At 41.6% G+C, this 14412-nt stretch overlaps 1 protein-coding gene across 3 annotated transcripts; it reads left to right on the forward strand.

Moving 5' to 3' along the window:
• The first annotated feature begins 13 nt into the window (after window positions 1-13).
• ZNF879 (zinc finger protein 879) lies at window positions 14-13323 on the forward strand. Of its 3 annotated transcripts, none has more exons than XM_033096186.1 (5): window positions 14-170; window positions 1940-2007; window positions 4630-4756; window positions 5205-5300; window positions 9504-13323. In XM_033096186.1, exons 2-5 carry the CDS (start codon window positions 1975-1977, stop codon window positions 10943-10945), a joined length of 1698 nt encoding a protein of 565 aa, XP_032952077.1. In that variant the 5' UTR covers window positions 14-170; window positions 1940-1974; the 3' UTR covers window positions 10946-13323. The 3 variants fall into 3 exon arrangements, with proteins under 3 accessions (XP_032952077.1, XP_032952078.1, XP_032952079.1); XM_033096187.1 differs by having other exon boundaries at window positions 14-157; XM_033096188.1 differs by lacking the exon at window positions 4630-4756 and having other exon boundaries at window positions 14-157.
• The last annotated feature ends 1089 nt before the right edge of the window (window positions 13324-14412 follow it).

Raw genomic sequence — 14412 nt, forward strand, 5'->3', positions numbered from 1 at the left:
TGCTGTGGTTCAGCCGGCAGAGCGAAGGCTCTCCGGTGCGCAGACGCACTTGCACCCGGCGGCCTGGCGGCGGCGGCGGCGAAGTGTTCCTGCGATAGGTGTTCCGCTTGTCTACAGTGGGGTCCGCCGCTTGGCCTCCCCTTCGCGGCGGGGCCAGGTACAGATTGCCGGTGAGAGCGGGCCCGGGATGTGCTGCTCCTGCGGCGGGGCCAGGACAGCGAGTCCCAGCTCGGGGCGTGCGAGCCGCGGCGGCCTCGGCAGGTGAACGCGGCCCGGGGAGGGGGCGTTGCCCATAGAGGTGCCCTGAGGAGGCCGGAAGTCGACTTTCCTTACCCCCAGAGTTTAAACTCTATTTTAGATCGATCCGTTTTTGCTAACCTTGCTTATTTGGCATCTTTTTCTTAGAGTGATTAAATATTTTTGTTGTTGTTGTTGAGAGTAATTTTGTCCTTTTGCTAAGTTAGTTCCCTTTTCTCAAATTTTTAAATTCATTTCTAGCCAGTGACGCTGTTCCTTCTGAGTCTTGTATTTTTTAGGAGGTGGGGAAGGGAAGGTGGGTAGGTAATGGTTCCTTTTACATTTAAGGAGCTATGATAACTCTTCATAAAGGAAGCACAGCTTCCAAGAAGGGAAGAGAGGAATTTTTGGTTAGCTGTTCCTTAAAAGGACACCAAGTTCTTCAAATGATATTTGAAAAATTGTAATTGTCAACGAAAGAAACTTTCAAAGCCTTAATAAGAATTTATTTGAGTCCAGATTTTGAGGACATGCCCCAAAGCAAGATCTCAATGGATTGAGAAAAAGCTCTGGAGAATGGCAGTTTTACAGTTCTTTGTATATTTTTAGAATCAAAGGAGAAGAAGGAAGGTTACATGAAAGTGGTTGATGGTAGATAAGGAGGTGGGAGAAAGCAAAGCGGGGATGTCTTTAGGATTTGTTAAAAAAATGGAGACAGACTTCTTTTACGTCCGTGGTTGCAGGACAGTTAACATTTAACAATTACAGCAAATAGAGGTGGTATGTGGGCAACAAGATAATGACGGAATTTCAGTGTTGTGCTCTGCTGCCAGTGGCGGTGTTTTTGAGGGGTCTGGAAGTGAGAGTAACTCTTGACATTCCAAAGACACATTATCCTAGCTGCACAAGAGCAACGGACAGGGCTCGCTTAAAGATGAACCTTTAATGAAGGAAGCTCTGTAGCCTGGGACGGGACTGCCCACCATGCCCTGCCCAATTAGGAGTTAAGTGTTCAGACCATCCCGTGTGGTTACTTTTGGTCACTGGGCTTGTCAGGCCTGTGTACCCCCTCTCCATTCTGTTCATTATTATTTTTTTTTTAAAGCGATGAAAGAGAAGTTTATTAGACGAGATAATATACTCCAAAGAATTAGGAGCGGGCCCAAGCAGAAAGAAAAGCAGCTCAAGGGCCATTATTAGAAGAAAAAGGACACTCCAACGGGTTAGAAGTGAGCTGTGGCTCAAAGGCGGCATTATGCGGAGAAAAAGCACACTCCAAAGAGTTTGGAATGGGCCCGAGCAGCAGAAGTTACTCAAAAGGTCCCATTCTCTTAATTATTATAGCTGGAAATATTGAAGTGCAGATGTGTGGAATATTTGTCATCTCGTTAACATGTCTAAGCTGGGTGTGACTGTCCTTTACTCTGTTAATGCACATCAGATCGTTCTAACCCCTTAGTTTGATTCATCTTTATTCATGAACCCCTGACTGAGGAAGCAGGCTCCGCGACTGGAAGTGTGTTTGCTACCCACTCCTGGTTCGGTGACAATGCCCAGGCCCCTTTAATGTGGGATTGCCTGAGCTGGGCTCTGGCTTCCCTCTACTGGGACCTCAGTGCATGGAGATTTGTGACCTGGTCTGGCGTAGTGAGGGTGGGAGTGTTGCCAGGATGGAGACCTCACAGTTCTTTCTTCATTTCAGGTGCCTTCTCCAAAAGGGGCAGTGGGCAGAGAGAAATGGCCACAAAGTTGCTACCAGCCCAGGTTCAGGTGAGTGAAAGCTTCTTTCTTGAACAGAGGTTTATGAACATGCTTCATCCGTTGTTGAGCTTTACTGGCATGGAAGCCCACAGAGGGGCCAGGTGACCTGGTGGGTGAGAAACTCTGGAAAGAAGGTGTCTCCCTCACCCTGGGCCAGTCTCGTTGTGAATTTTGCACTTAACAGGTTTAAGTACTTGTTGACTACGAATTGAATGGGCCCCCAACCCATATCACTGCCATATGCAGAGCTTTGTGAGAGATCCACCTTTGGTTTTGCCCTAAGGAGGACGGACGTTAACTGGAAAAGGCAGTTTTTCTTGGTTTTTGTCTTCTCGAAGGAAAGAATTCAGTCAAGAGACGGAGTTAGGTGGGTAAAAGTGGCAAAAAGATTTATTTGTGAGGCAAGTACACTCTGAGACATGGAGCAGGCTGACCCGAGGGTAGGTAGCAGCCTCTCCTTACATTAGGTGACAGCTTTTATTCTTGTGGGTAGGATATTTCTCCTCTCTCTCTGGCACCTCCTCTTTTTCTAACCAACCTGTCTCCTGTGTCTAGGGCACAAGCACGAACCTGCCAATTTCTAACTGATATGTCCCCTGTTTTTAGGGTGCAAGCGCGAGCCCACCAATTTCCCACCATCCATTTGAAAGCCCACTATAGGGGCGCAAACCACAATGTAGATGTATTTGTGGGCGTGGCCTCTATGTGTGCATACTCTGGGGTCTGGAGATGGGACGAGTCTAACAGTAGGTTCGGGCCAGCTAGTTCCTCTTCCTGCTGTTCATCTCTACTTCCTGCCTACTCTATCACGGAGTCATGGAGGAGTCAGATAATTCCTTCACAACACTAGGGATTCACAGAGGAAAGGCACAGTCTTCACCTTTCCAGTCAACTGCAGTAGTACCTGGTAAGGGTCTAGGTGATTTTCTAGGAAGATGCAGGAAAGAAGACCTCTGAGTCTGCAGTACTGGGCGATCTTGGACTTAGAAGCAGTCCCAGGCTCATAGAGATATTCAAAGGAAAAGAAGTCATAGCCCTGGCCTGGCACTCCCCTGAAGGCTCTGGGGAAGTGAGCCTTCCCTGGGGAGATAAGCGTCTTGTCTGCAGGGATTCCTTCCCTTCTTTGCCCTAACATGGCACTTGGGGAAATATAATTAAAAACACCATTTCTTCCCAGCCCAGAAAACCTCTGCAGGAAGGTAGAAGAGAAAGAAAACACTCTTATTATTGAGTAAGCATTAAGCCAGAATGTAATGTATATCAGAGGCCATCCCCTAGCGAAACTGCAAAGATAGGAAGTTCATGCTTCTGTAGCTAAGTGGATTCAACCCAGTTTTGCAATTTGGAAATTTGTTAGGGGTCAAGTTATGCCTGTTTCCTCCTAGGAAACTGGGAGATGGGCACATTCAAAGATATGGCTACCAGGTCCCTGGGGAACCTTTCCTTAATTGTGAGGCTTGTTCAGCTATTAAAAAGATTTACATATATTTGGAAAGGACTGAAAAAGAAATTCAGGAAGGAAACAGGGAGGGAGAGACGGAAGCTCCCCTCTCAGCCTCTTACTTTTTAGTTTGTGTTTGCCCTTACAGGTCAGAATTTTCCTGGTCTTGTGACTGCCTTTTGGGGAATGGTGAGGAGAAAGCAAGCTGTGACCTGTTACATACCTATGGAAATATGTCCGAAGGAAATAAGCTTAGCACACTATTCCAGTGATGAGCAGGGATCCTCAATCCAGCATTTTTAGTTACTAAAGTGGAAGTAACCTAAATGCCCACCAGTAAATTGGTTAAGTGAACTGATTGATCTATACCATGAAATGCTGGACAGCAAATAAAAACATCTCACTTCGGATACAGTTAATCTGTATAATATTTCATTTTTGTTTAAAGCCACATTGGCACGTAAAAAGTCTGAAAGGACATACTTGATGAACTTAACAAAACTTGTTTTTGGTGGTAAAAAGTTAGATTAACTTTTTTTTCGTTTGCTTATTGATCTTTTTTAATTTGCTTTATTTTTTTGAAAAAAAGAAAAAGATTCTTAATAAGAAAAGAAAGAGCCACTAGTTTGAAAGAGGTTACTGGTCCACTGAAATGGGAGAGGGGTAGAAAAACAAGGCTTCTGGGGAAGAAGGGGGGTCCCAACCACACCCTTCTCCCCGGCTCTTGTTGAAGGTTGATGGAGCCCACCACCCTGGGCCACCTCCAGGCAAAGCCCTCCCAGGGGCATTCTCAGAGCCTTCCCTCTCCCAGGACACAGAGATGGCCCAAGGTGGTGACAGTCCAGCCACACCTCTTGCTTCCTGAGTGAGTGTACGGGAGCCTCCTCCTAAAACCTGATTCTCATGTCTCACCTGTAAGGTGAGAGTTTGGTCTAGATGATTGTCCATGTCCATGTCTGAGGTTCTGTGTTTCCATCATTGTGGTTGTGTTGAATGATTTCAAGTGCTTATCTTGTTTGGCTGCTGCGCTTCAGCTTTCTGCAGGCGCAGTGCTTTACTCACAGTGGGTACGTGGTAAATATGTCCTCCGTAACTGACGGCTGTCAGGAAGTACTTGGCCTGAAAGGCTCAGAACCCTGAGTGGTAACAGGGTTGCTGCTCAGTCACCCCCTCGTGGGTTTGCGTTACAGGAGTCTGTGACGTTCAGGGATGTGGCCGTGCTTTTCAGCCAGGACGAGTGGCTATGCCTGGACCCTGCGCAGAGAGCCTTGTACCGGGAGGTGATGCTGGAGAACTACAGCTCCCTGGTGTCTCTGGGTGAGGACCTTTCCTTGCGATGCAGAAGCTCCTGGGGCGAGCATCTTGGTGCTATCTCCAACGAGGACATTGGTCGGCTTGGCCAGGTTCAGCCTACCACCTGGTAGGCGGCCTTGGAGATTGGCAGCTGCTATTCTCCTCGGCTGCCGCGAAGGTCTCAGCCTGACAGAGCTGATGATGGACGTCCTGTGTGTGCGTTTCCTGTCTCCTGTTCCCCTGCATCTCACAGGAATTTCCAGCTTAGAGGAGTGCACAGCTGGAGCCCTCACTTTTGCCCAAGACCACCTCCTGGCTGTCCTCTGGATGCCCAGATTTAAGCCTCTCTCAGAACAAACCTCTCCTTCCTTGGACTGTCCCTCTGGCCCGGAGACCCTGGGGCGGGATCTGCGTGCTAGGATGGCTGCTCATGTCTGCACGGACTCATTCTCTTTTTCTTGCTCATGAACAGGGATTCTGTTTGCCAAACCAAAGGTTATCTTCCAGTTACAGCGAGGGGAAGACCCCTGGATGGTGGAAAATGGAGCTTCTCGTGGCACATGTCTAGGTGAGTGGCAGTCACTGGGGAATGGGCACAGCATGGCCTGACTGCCCGGGCGCCAATGATTAGCAGGGAGGCTGCTGTCGCCGGCACTGACCAGGGCCTTTCCTGGTATGCAGGGCAAGGTGTATCCTCACCCTATCTTTCTGAGTACTTGATACAGCAGGTTCAGAGGGAAAGTTGGATTCTCCCAATATGGGTTACAGTTTTGTAATATGTCCCTTATAATTTGAATGCAGAATATGTAATGCGATATGTAGTGGGTAAGGGTTTGTGATTCATATATTCCCCTTTTTTCTTGCTTGTACTGGATTATTTTCTTAAATTATTTTTCTTTTGTAGTTTGCACATACCTTTTAACACCAACTGCACCCCTCATTGTTCCATATTGGATTTTTGCTTGTACTTTTTTTGTCTGCAATTGACTACACATGGTCAAGCTAAAAAGAAGAAGCAGATGTATATATTTATATACAACTTGTGGTGTATTTATATACAACACAGGAGAGAGAAAGCAGTGGTAGCAAAATGGTAATGGTTATCTCATGTAGGAAGAAGGTTTGCAGATACTCATCATGCCATTTTCCTAGATCTTTTGTGTGAAAATTTTGAAGATAATGCTGGTTGCCAGGACACCGCTCTTAATCTCTAAAACCCTTGTGGTTGCTGAATCATAAGCTCTTGCTCTCTGTTCTGCTTTGAATTTTGTCTTTGTTTCTGGCACCAGAGAATGGCTCTCTCTTTTGAGTTTTGCTGCTTATCCAGCATTTATTCCTCTCAATGGCAGGCGACAGGCTTTCTGTGTCTGCTCAGTCTTGTATTTCCTTTCATGAACTCTGTCTTCAGGTTTTCCCCTTTGGTTTGATGAGAATATTTTCTTCAATAATGTTATCCGAAAGGTTCATGTGTGCTATATTTGTGCTTGACCAAAATTAGTTTTTACCTCTCCTGTGGGAATTATGTTTTGGATCTAGAATTCTGGCATCAGACTTTTTCCCTCAGAATTGTCCAAATTTTGCTCCACTGTCTTTGGGGCCTGAGTGTTGTTGATAAAAAGTCCTCTGCTAGTATGATTCTGTTCCCTCTATTTCCCATATAGAAAACTCTTTTTTGTCTTGTCTTCTGTGTGGAATCTTACAGGATATCCTCTTTATCTTTAATATTGTTGTTTGGTACTCACTGGGACCTTTGCTTTAAAGAACCAAGTCTTTTTCATTCCAGGGATCTTTTTTCCTACCACATACTTACATATGTTCTGCCACATTCTACCAATAATTCAACGAAGCTGACTGCAATAATGATTTAATAAAATAGAAATTCATTCAGAACCCTAGAAAATAAATGTATCTGTTGTAACAACAATGGGTAGCCGTGGATGAGTTTCAGATTTGGCTCTGAGCTTCCTAGTTGGCAAAGAAATCATTAGTATCAAATTGACTCTCATTCTTTTATAATCATTTAAAAATTAATTGTTTTGATTTGTACAAGGTATAGGTAGTATTGTTGGAAAAAAAGGAACTAAAAAAAGAGGTTCACCTGAAATTTTACCAACTATGATAAACTTTTGCTGATATTTCATTATTTATCCTTTCAGACTGTGGATATTGTTTGAGTGTGTTTGTGCATGAGAGAGACAGTCATGCACAGAAAAGGAGAGAAACAGAGAGATTGATTTTACATATTGTTCTCGAGCCTGTTTTTAATTGTGAATGTCTTTCAATTATTCAACCCTCATTACATAGAGGCCTACTTCTTTGAAAGAACTCTATTATATTGGTAAGCCATATTTTATTAAACAGTCTTGGAAATTTTAGTTTCTAGTTTTTCCTTGTTAATATTGCTGCTATGGCTATAGAATACAAAAGTATAATATAAAGATAAAAAGAGAAAAAGTCCAGAGAGTAATTACACCACAAAGACAGGAGTATTGTGATTAAAAAAGGCAAGGACTAGGAATTGAAAATTCACATAGGACTTTTTGAAAAACTGTTCAACCTCATTACAATTAATGGAATTCAAAACTAAAAAATGAGATGCCGTTTTTTTCATTATTAAATTACCAGAAATTAAGAAATACATGTCCAGTGTTTTGCTGCTGCTCTGAGTGAAAAGCAGGATCTTTAGTGGGATTTTGATTGTTACAGTCTTTCTAGGGGACTGTCTGCCTTTATTAAAATCAGTTCTAGGTTTGGAAATTTATCTTAAGGCAAAGGTGCAAAGATGGTGTAAAAGAATGTTTGTTATAATATGAGGGGTTACTGGGGGAAAAGAAAGTTAAATGACTCTCAAAAGGATTTAGTAAATTATGATATGTTCGTGCATTGGAATATTACAGTCATTAAAATGACTGTAATAAATGTCAACCTACATTTATTGACATGGAGAGAAGCCCATAATTTTTTTAAGTGAAGAGGGTGAAGGGAGAAACTTAGTTTCAACCTGTTTTTATTTTTTAAGTAAGAGTGTTTTTTAATATACAGAAAAATTCTGGTGAGCTAAATTCGACCTATAACAGTGATTATACTTGTATGATGTGTTTATGGGTGAACTATATTTTCACTTTTACAGTGTTCTGAAATTTTATTACAATTGTATATTTCCATTTTGGCTAAGAAAATCAAAGCCTTTTCATAAAATGCATTCATTCCCTTTGAATCAGTGATTCCATTTCTTGCACTGTATCCTAAGTGATCAAAAAAGTGGACAGAAAATTATTCTCAAGAATGTACTCTTCTCCCAGTATTTCCTGTGTCATTACATGGCACCAGTCTCCATCAAGTTGTCCAAGCCAGAAGCTAGGCGTCATCCTGAGTCCTCACTTTCACGTGCTCTGTACACCCTGTTCATAGGTGAAGATACTTGTCATCTCTATCTGTAAAATAATCCAACTGTACCCGCGTCCACTACCTTGCCTCTAAAAACCGCCATCACCTCCATTCAGGAAGATTTTGGCAGCCTCCAAAATCTTGGAGCATTTGGCTGCTCTGCATCTGCCCTTGTTCTCTACCCCGCTCCAAATTACAGTCCATTTGTCCCAAAACCATAGCAGTCTTTTTTAAACAACCATCATGTCCTTCCTAACCCCCAGTGATCCTTCAAAGAAATTCTAAATGCCTTCCTATATCTTAGAAGACCCCACATGATAGGGCCCCTGCCCACCTCTTCATTTCGTAGCACTCTTCCCTTGTTCCCTCTTTCTTAAGCCACACTGGACTTTGTGTTCTTCAAACATGCAGAACTTACTCCTCCTCAGGGCTTCAGTGTTAGCTGGGTTTTTTTTTGACCTGAATCATCTTTACACCTACATTTTTGCATGGCCAGCTTTGTTATTTAGATCTCGTCTTTAATTTTATTTTCTCATCATCCAGTTTAAAACATCAGCTTGCTTAATCTTACTGCTACCATGTTTCCCCAAAAATAAGACTGGGTCTTATATTAATTTTTGCTCCAAAAGATGCATTAGGGCTTATGGTCAGGGGATGTCATCCTGAGAAATCATGCTAGGGCTTATTTTCCGGTTATTTTAGGTCTGATTTTTGGAGAAACACAGTATCACCTTGTTTTGGTTTGTTTTTTTTACAGTTCTCATCACTTCCTGGTACTTCTTTATTTGTTTACTTGGTCATTGTCAGTATCCTACTTGGTTGTAAACCTTGTGAAAATTGGACTCTTGTCCGGCATGTTCCCTGTAATCCTGAGTCTTGACCTTTGCATGGTGCATAGTGGGGGGGCACTCAGTAAATTTTTTTTGAGTGAGTGAGTCTATCCCAGCATTATTTGAATGAGCTCCACAGACTAGTTGATGCCCTGTGTTTCAGAGAGCTTTTTAGGGGTAATAGCTCTTCCACTTTTTATTCATAGCTCCTCTTCAGTTATGTCTTGGGTTTACCTTGAGTGCATTGGTGGCTAACATGGAAGAGGAAGCTGAGGAACAGCATAGCCCTCTGTGCTCAGAAATGCTTTGCACCCTGCTGATCTGAGCGCTGCTGCTCTGTCAAGCCTGGCTTCCCTCTGAGCTCCTCAGCCCACCTAGGGATAGGCTGCTTCAGACTCTTCCCACCCAGGCATGTCTTCATCCTGCTTTCTCTTGCTCTTTCCCATCCTTTCCTAAGAGTCCACGGGTATATTTGTTAGTAATCCTTATGTATTTTAATGTAACTTTTATTTATTCCCAGTGCAAGGGCAGCTTACATGTTTTGTTTCTTTTAGGATGGGAGAGCTTCTTTGAAACCACAGTTTCCGAAGAAGAATATCAGGAAATAATAAATAAACTCAGAGGTGATGGTACTTTTGACTTCAAGTTGGGGAAAACCTATATAAGTGGGGACGAGCTAGAGAAGCAACAGGACAGAAAGAACATACCTTTCAAGAAAGTTTCAGTTACCATCAAAAAAACCTACAAGAAGGAGAGGAGCTTAGCAGGTGTGGAGAAAACTCTCGGTTTAAAATCATCACTTATTAGAAAACCCAGAATTGTTTCCAGAGGAAGGAAACCCCATTCACAGCAGTATTCAATTCTATTTAAACAACTGGAAGTCAATACAGTGCGAAAATGTTACAAATGTAACATCTGTGGGAAAATCTTCCTCCACAGTTCTTCCCTGAGTAAACATCAGCGAATTCACACTGGAGAGAAGCTCTATAAATGTAAGGAATGTAGGAAAGCTTTCAGCCAAAGCTCATCCCTAACTCAGCACCTGAGAGTTCATACTGGAGAGAAACCTTATATATGTAGTGAATGTGGAAAAGCCTTCAGTTTCACGACATCTCTCATTGGACATCAGAGAATGCATACTGGAGAGAGACCCTATAAATGTAACGATTGTGGAAAAACATTTAAAGGTAGTTCATCCCTTAATAATCACCAGCGAATTCATACTGGAGAAAAGCCCTATAAGTGTAATGAATGTGGAAGAGCCTTTAGCCAGTGTTCATCTCTTATTCAGCATCATAGAATTCATACTGGAGAGAAACCGTATGAATGTAGTCAGTGTGGGAAAGCCTTTACTTCAATGTCACGGCTAAGTAGGCACTATAGAATACATACTGGAGAGAAACCCTTTAATTGTAATGAGTGTGGAAAAGTATTCAGTTACCACTCAGCCCTGATTATACATCAGAGAATTCACACAGGTGAGAAACCTTATGCATGTAAAGAATGTGGGAAAGCCTTTAGCCAAAGCTCAGCTCTTATACAACATCAAAGAATTCATACTGGAGAAAAACCCTACAAATGTAATGAATGTGGGAAAGCTTTCTCCTGGATTTCACGGCTTAACATACACAACAGAATCCATACTGGAGAGAAACCGTATAATTGCAAAGAATGTGGAAAAGCCTTCAGTTCCCACTCAGCAGTTAATACTCATCGAAAAATTCACACTGGAGAGAAAGCTTATAAATGTAATGACTGTGAAAAAGCCTTCAACCAAAGCTCAGCTCTGATTCAGCACCAGAGGATTCATACTGGGGAGAAACCTTTTACCTGTAAAGTATGTGGGAAAGCCTTCAGACAGAGTTCGTCCCTTATGACACATATAAGAATTCATACAGGAGAAAAGCCTTATAAATGTAAAGAATGTGGGAAAGCTTTCAGTCAAAGCTCATCCCTTACTAATCATCAGAGGACTCATACTGGAGAAAGACTGTAAGTGAAAGGCATGAGGAAAATCTTCCAACCAAAGTTCATGCTGAATATCAATTCATCCTGGGGAGAAAGTGCTAAAAAGTGAGTGATTTGTGGGTTAAACTTCAGAATTTAGACCTCATCAAACATCAGAGACTTCATGATGCAGGATAACCTTAGAAATATCAGAAAAGCTATAAATCTTTCCCCACATGTTCTTAAGTTAAATAGAGAATTTGACTAAATTAGAGAATTTGTAAGATCAAAAGGTCAGTATTTTTTTTTCATACTGGTGATGTGATAACATCCACCAGCCTATATAAGCTCCACTGGGAAGAATGTTGACATATGTAAAAGTGCAGCCATAAAATCTAGACTTCAGATTAATCTGGGAATCTATTTTTTGAAATTACATTTAAGTGTTATTTATGCAAGCCAGTTGTACCAAGAAGAATGTTTTGGAGAAGAAATGTAAGCAAGTGACCTGTAACTACCTCACTGTCACTAAAACTTGTTTTTTTTAATAGTTTAAACGCAAATTCTATACTTTGTGGTTGTTAAAACTTGGTGGTGGTTTAGCCTCTGCTTTCTAAGCCATTCACTTGAAAATCACTCAGTAAACTATGCAGGTATACAGTCCTGTGAGTTTTCTCCCGGACTACTTGTTTCAACCTCTGAGTCAGATCTAAAGTCACTATAAGTCACAAAATGCATGGTATTTCACTTGTCTTTCTCATAAAGTGGTTACCTTTGCTGTATTAAGTTGTAAAAGATTACTCAGACAACTGCTGCCTTTACAAGTTAATTTACTGATAAAGGCTGTTAAAAATTATCTTACAATGTAGCCTTAGGCAGCACAGCTCTTGGCCTCCCAGGCTGTGCCTGTTTCCTGAGCTCTGATTACCAGCCACTGGGCAGGCCCAGGAACAGTGTGGAGCCCGGCCATCCTCCCTGCAGTAAAGTGATCAAGGGGACTTTACCCCTACGTCTGCTCTCATCCCCTTCACATGGTACTCACTCTGCCCACATTCTGAAGGCAACTAAAACAATTCAGGCTCTAAGTTCAGATGCTTCTTCCTTCAAAAAATGGACTATTATTCAACAAGTTATTTAGTCTATTTTAGTATTTCTGAAATGTAAATAATTTGAGCAAGCGAAAACAGTTATCTTACAAGTCAAAAGACTAAAATTAAAACCGTACAACATCATTTTGTGCAGTTTATCAAGAGCACATAAGGATTGAAATTCCCATTTTAAAAAAACACAAAAATTCAGAGAAGGTGCTGTTGGGCTGAAGGCTAAGCAAAACAAGCATTGAGTTCAGCTTTTGCCTCTTGGGACTATTAAGTCTCATTGTTTCAAACTTGTGAAGAACACAGTCCATCTGCAATGCCCCCTTTCCCACAACCGTTCTTTTAAATTCTCTAATTCTGGAGGAAATCTCTAGGAAAATACAACTCTCCTGTCTTGGTCTGTTTGGGCTGCTATAACAAAATACCACAGACTGGGTGGCTTATAAACCGAAGTTTATTTCACACAGTTGAAGGTTGTGAAGTCCAAGATCAAGGCCCCAGCCTGGTTATGTTCTGGTTTGGGCCCTCTACCAGGTTCATAGCCAGTGTCCTCTTGCTGTGTCCTCAAATGGTGAAAGGGGTTAGGGATGTCTCGGGGGCCTCTTTTAGGGACACTACTCACATTCATGAGGGCTCCACCCTCATGACAATCACCTCCCAAAGTCTCCATCTCCTGATGCCATTGCCTTGGGGGTTAGGATTTCAGCATATAAATTACAAGGGGACACAAACATTCAGACCCTAGCTTTCCCCAAGTATAGATAGTCCTAAATTCACCAAAAAAATAAAAATCACAAAATATTAGGCCCAGTTAATTTTAAGATGAAGTCTATCAAACTTGCAGTAACAAGTAATTGAAGTCTTATGCAAAATCTTCAGAGGAAATGATGTATAAGCACAGTGATTCTAATATAACCCAGTACCAAAATCAGAAGGAAGCACAAGAAAATTGCAGGCCAGTATCATCCATGAACGGAAATGTAAAAATCCCAAATAAAGCATTAGCAAATGTAACCTAAAAGTACCTAAGCATAGTTTAATACATTGTGATTAGGGTTTTTTTAAATGGGGATGCATGATTTACTTGACATTAGAAAATGTACAGATGCTGTGCACCACTTTAACAGATTAAAGGACAGAAATCCATATGCTCATCTCCTTAAATGCAGAAAAAGCAACCAAAATAGTGCCCATTCATGTTAAAGCCTCTCTTCTTTTTAAAATCAGTTTCAGGTGTACAAAACAATGTAATAGTTAGACATTTACACAACTCACAAAGTGATAACCCCCCTCCCCCAATCTACCCCTGACATGGTACACAGCTGTTACAATTCCACTAACTCTATACTCTCTTCCTTATGCTGTACTCCATATCCCGTGACTATACACACACACACACACACACACACACACACACACATAAAATTATAGCTGACATTCAATATTATTCAGTTCCAACTTTAGATGCACAGTGCAGTGATGAGGCACCTACACCATCCCTGAAGTGGTCTCCCTAATAAGACAAGTGGCCATCTGACACCCTACAAAATCTTTACAACATTATTGATTATATTCCCCAAACTGTCTTTTATCTCCCAATGGCGATGTTGTGACTACCAATTTGTAAGGACCTTCTCCCCCCATCCCCACCCCCCTCCCAACTAGCAGCCATTAGTTTTTCCTCTAGAGCCTCTTAACCAAGCACCAGTAGAAAGGACCTTCATTAACCTGGTAAAAGGGTATATACCAAAAACCTGCTGGAGAAAAAAATGGTAAAATAAAATGTTACTATTCATGACAGAACAAGTATGAGGAAAGAATAAATTATTCAATAATAGCTCCAAAAAACAAATGGTTCATTCATAGAAAACAATTGGATGCCTATTCTCACCATAAGAATATATGAAAGGCAAGTCTGACTTTTGGAAGAATATGTAACAAATAACTTTATGACCTCAACATAGGAAATGGCTGTTTAAAAAGGATACAGTTAAGCTATGTAAATCTTTAATATATTTGCTCACATTAAAGAACTTAGGAAAATATACCAAAAAGGAAGTGAAAAGTCAAGACAAAAGGACATCTTTGGACAATATGCCCAACAAATTAATCATCTAAAACATTTAAGTGATTTGTACAAATATATATTTTAAAGGCAACCTAGTAGAAAGAAGTGGTCTGAATACATGGCTACTTATTTCACAGGGGAAATACATATTTCCAAAAATAAAAGCTGCTTCATTAGTCGTTATAAAATGCAAATTAGAACTAACAGGTCTGATTTGACAAGTACAGATGATCAAAATTGAAGACGGATGACAGTAGTTCTGCAGTAGTTGTGGAATAACGAGCATTCAGATGCTGCTAGTGGGAATAGAAATTGATACAGATCATTGACGTCTTGTAAGGCTGTTCATGC

The sequence above is a fragment of the Rhinolophus ferrumequinum genome, chromosome 24 (assembly GCF_004115265.2).
Source record: "Rhinolophus ferrumequinum isolate MPI-CBG mRhiFer1 chromosome 24, mRhiFer1_v1.p, whole genome shotgun sequence".
Lineage (NCBI taxonomy): Eukaryota > Metazoa > Chordata > Mammalia > Chiroptera > Rhinolophidae > Rhinolophus > Rhinolophus ferrumequinum.

Coding starts and splice junctions, on each gene's coding strand:
- ZNF879 (XM_033096186.1), top strand. CDS start 1,975: ATGGCCACAAAGTTGCTACCAGCCCAGGTTCAG. Junction 4,757..5,204: donor CAGCTCCCTGGTGTCTCTGG/GTGAGGACCTTT, acceptor GCTCATGAACAG/GGATTCTGTTTGCCAAACCA. Junction 5,301..9,503: donor TTCTCGTGGCACATGTCTAG/GTGAGTGGCAGT, acceptor TGTTTCTTTTAG/GATGGGAGAGCTTCTTTGAA.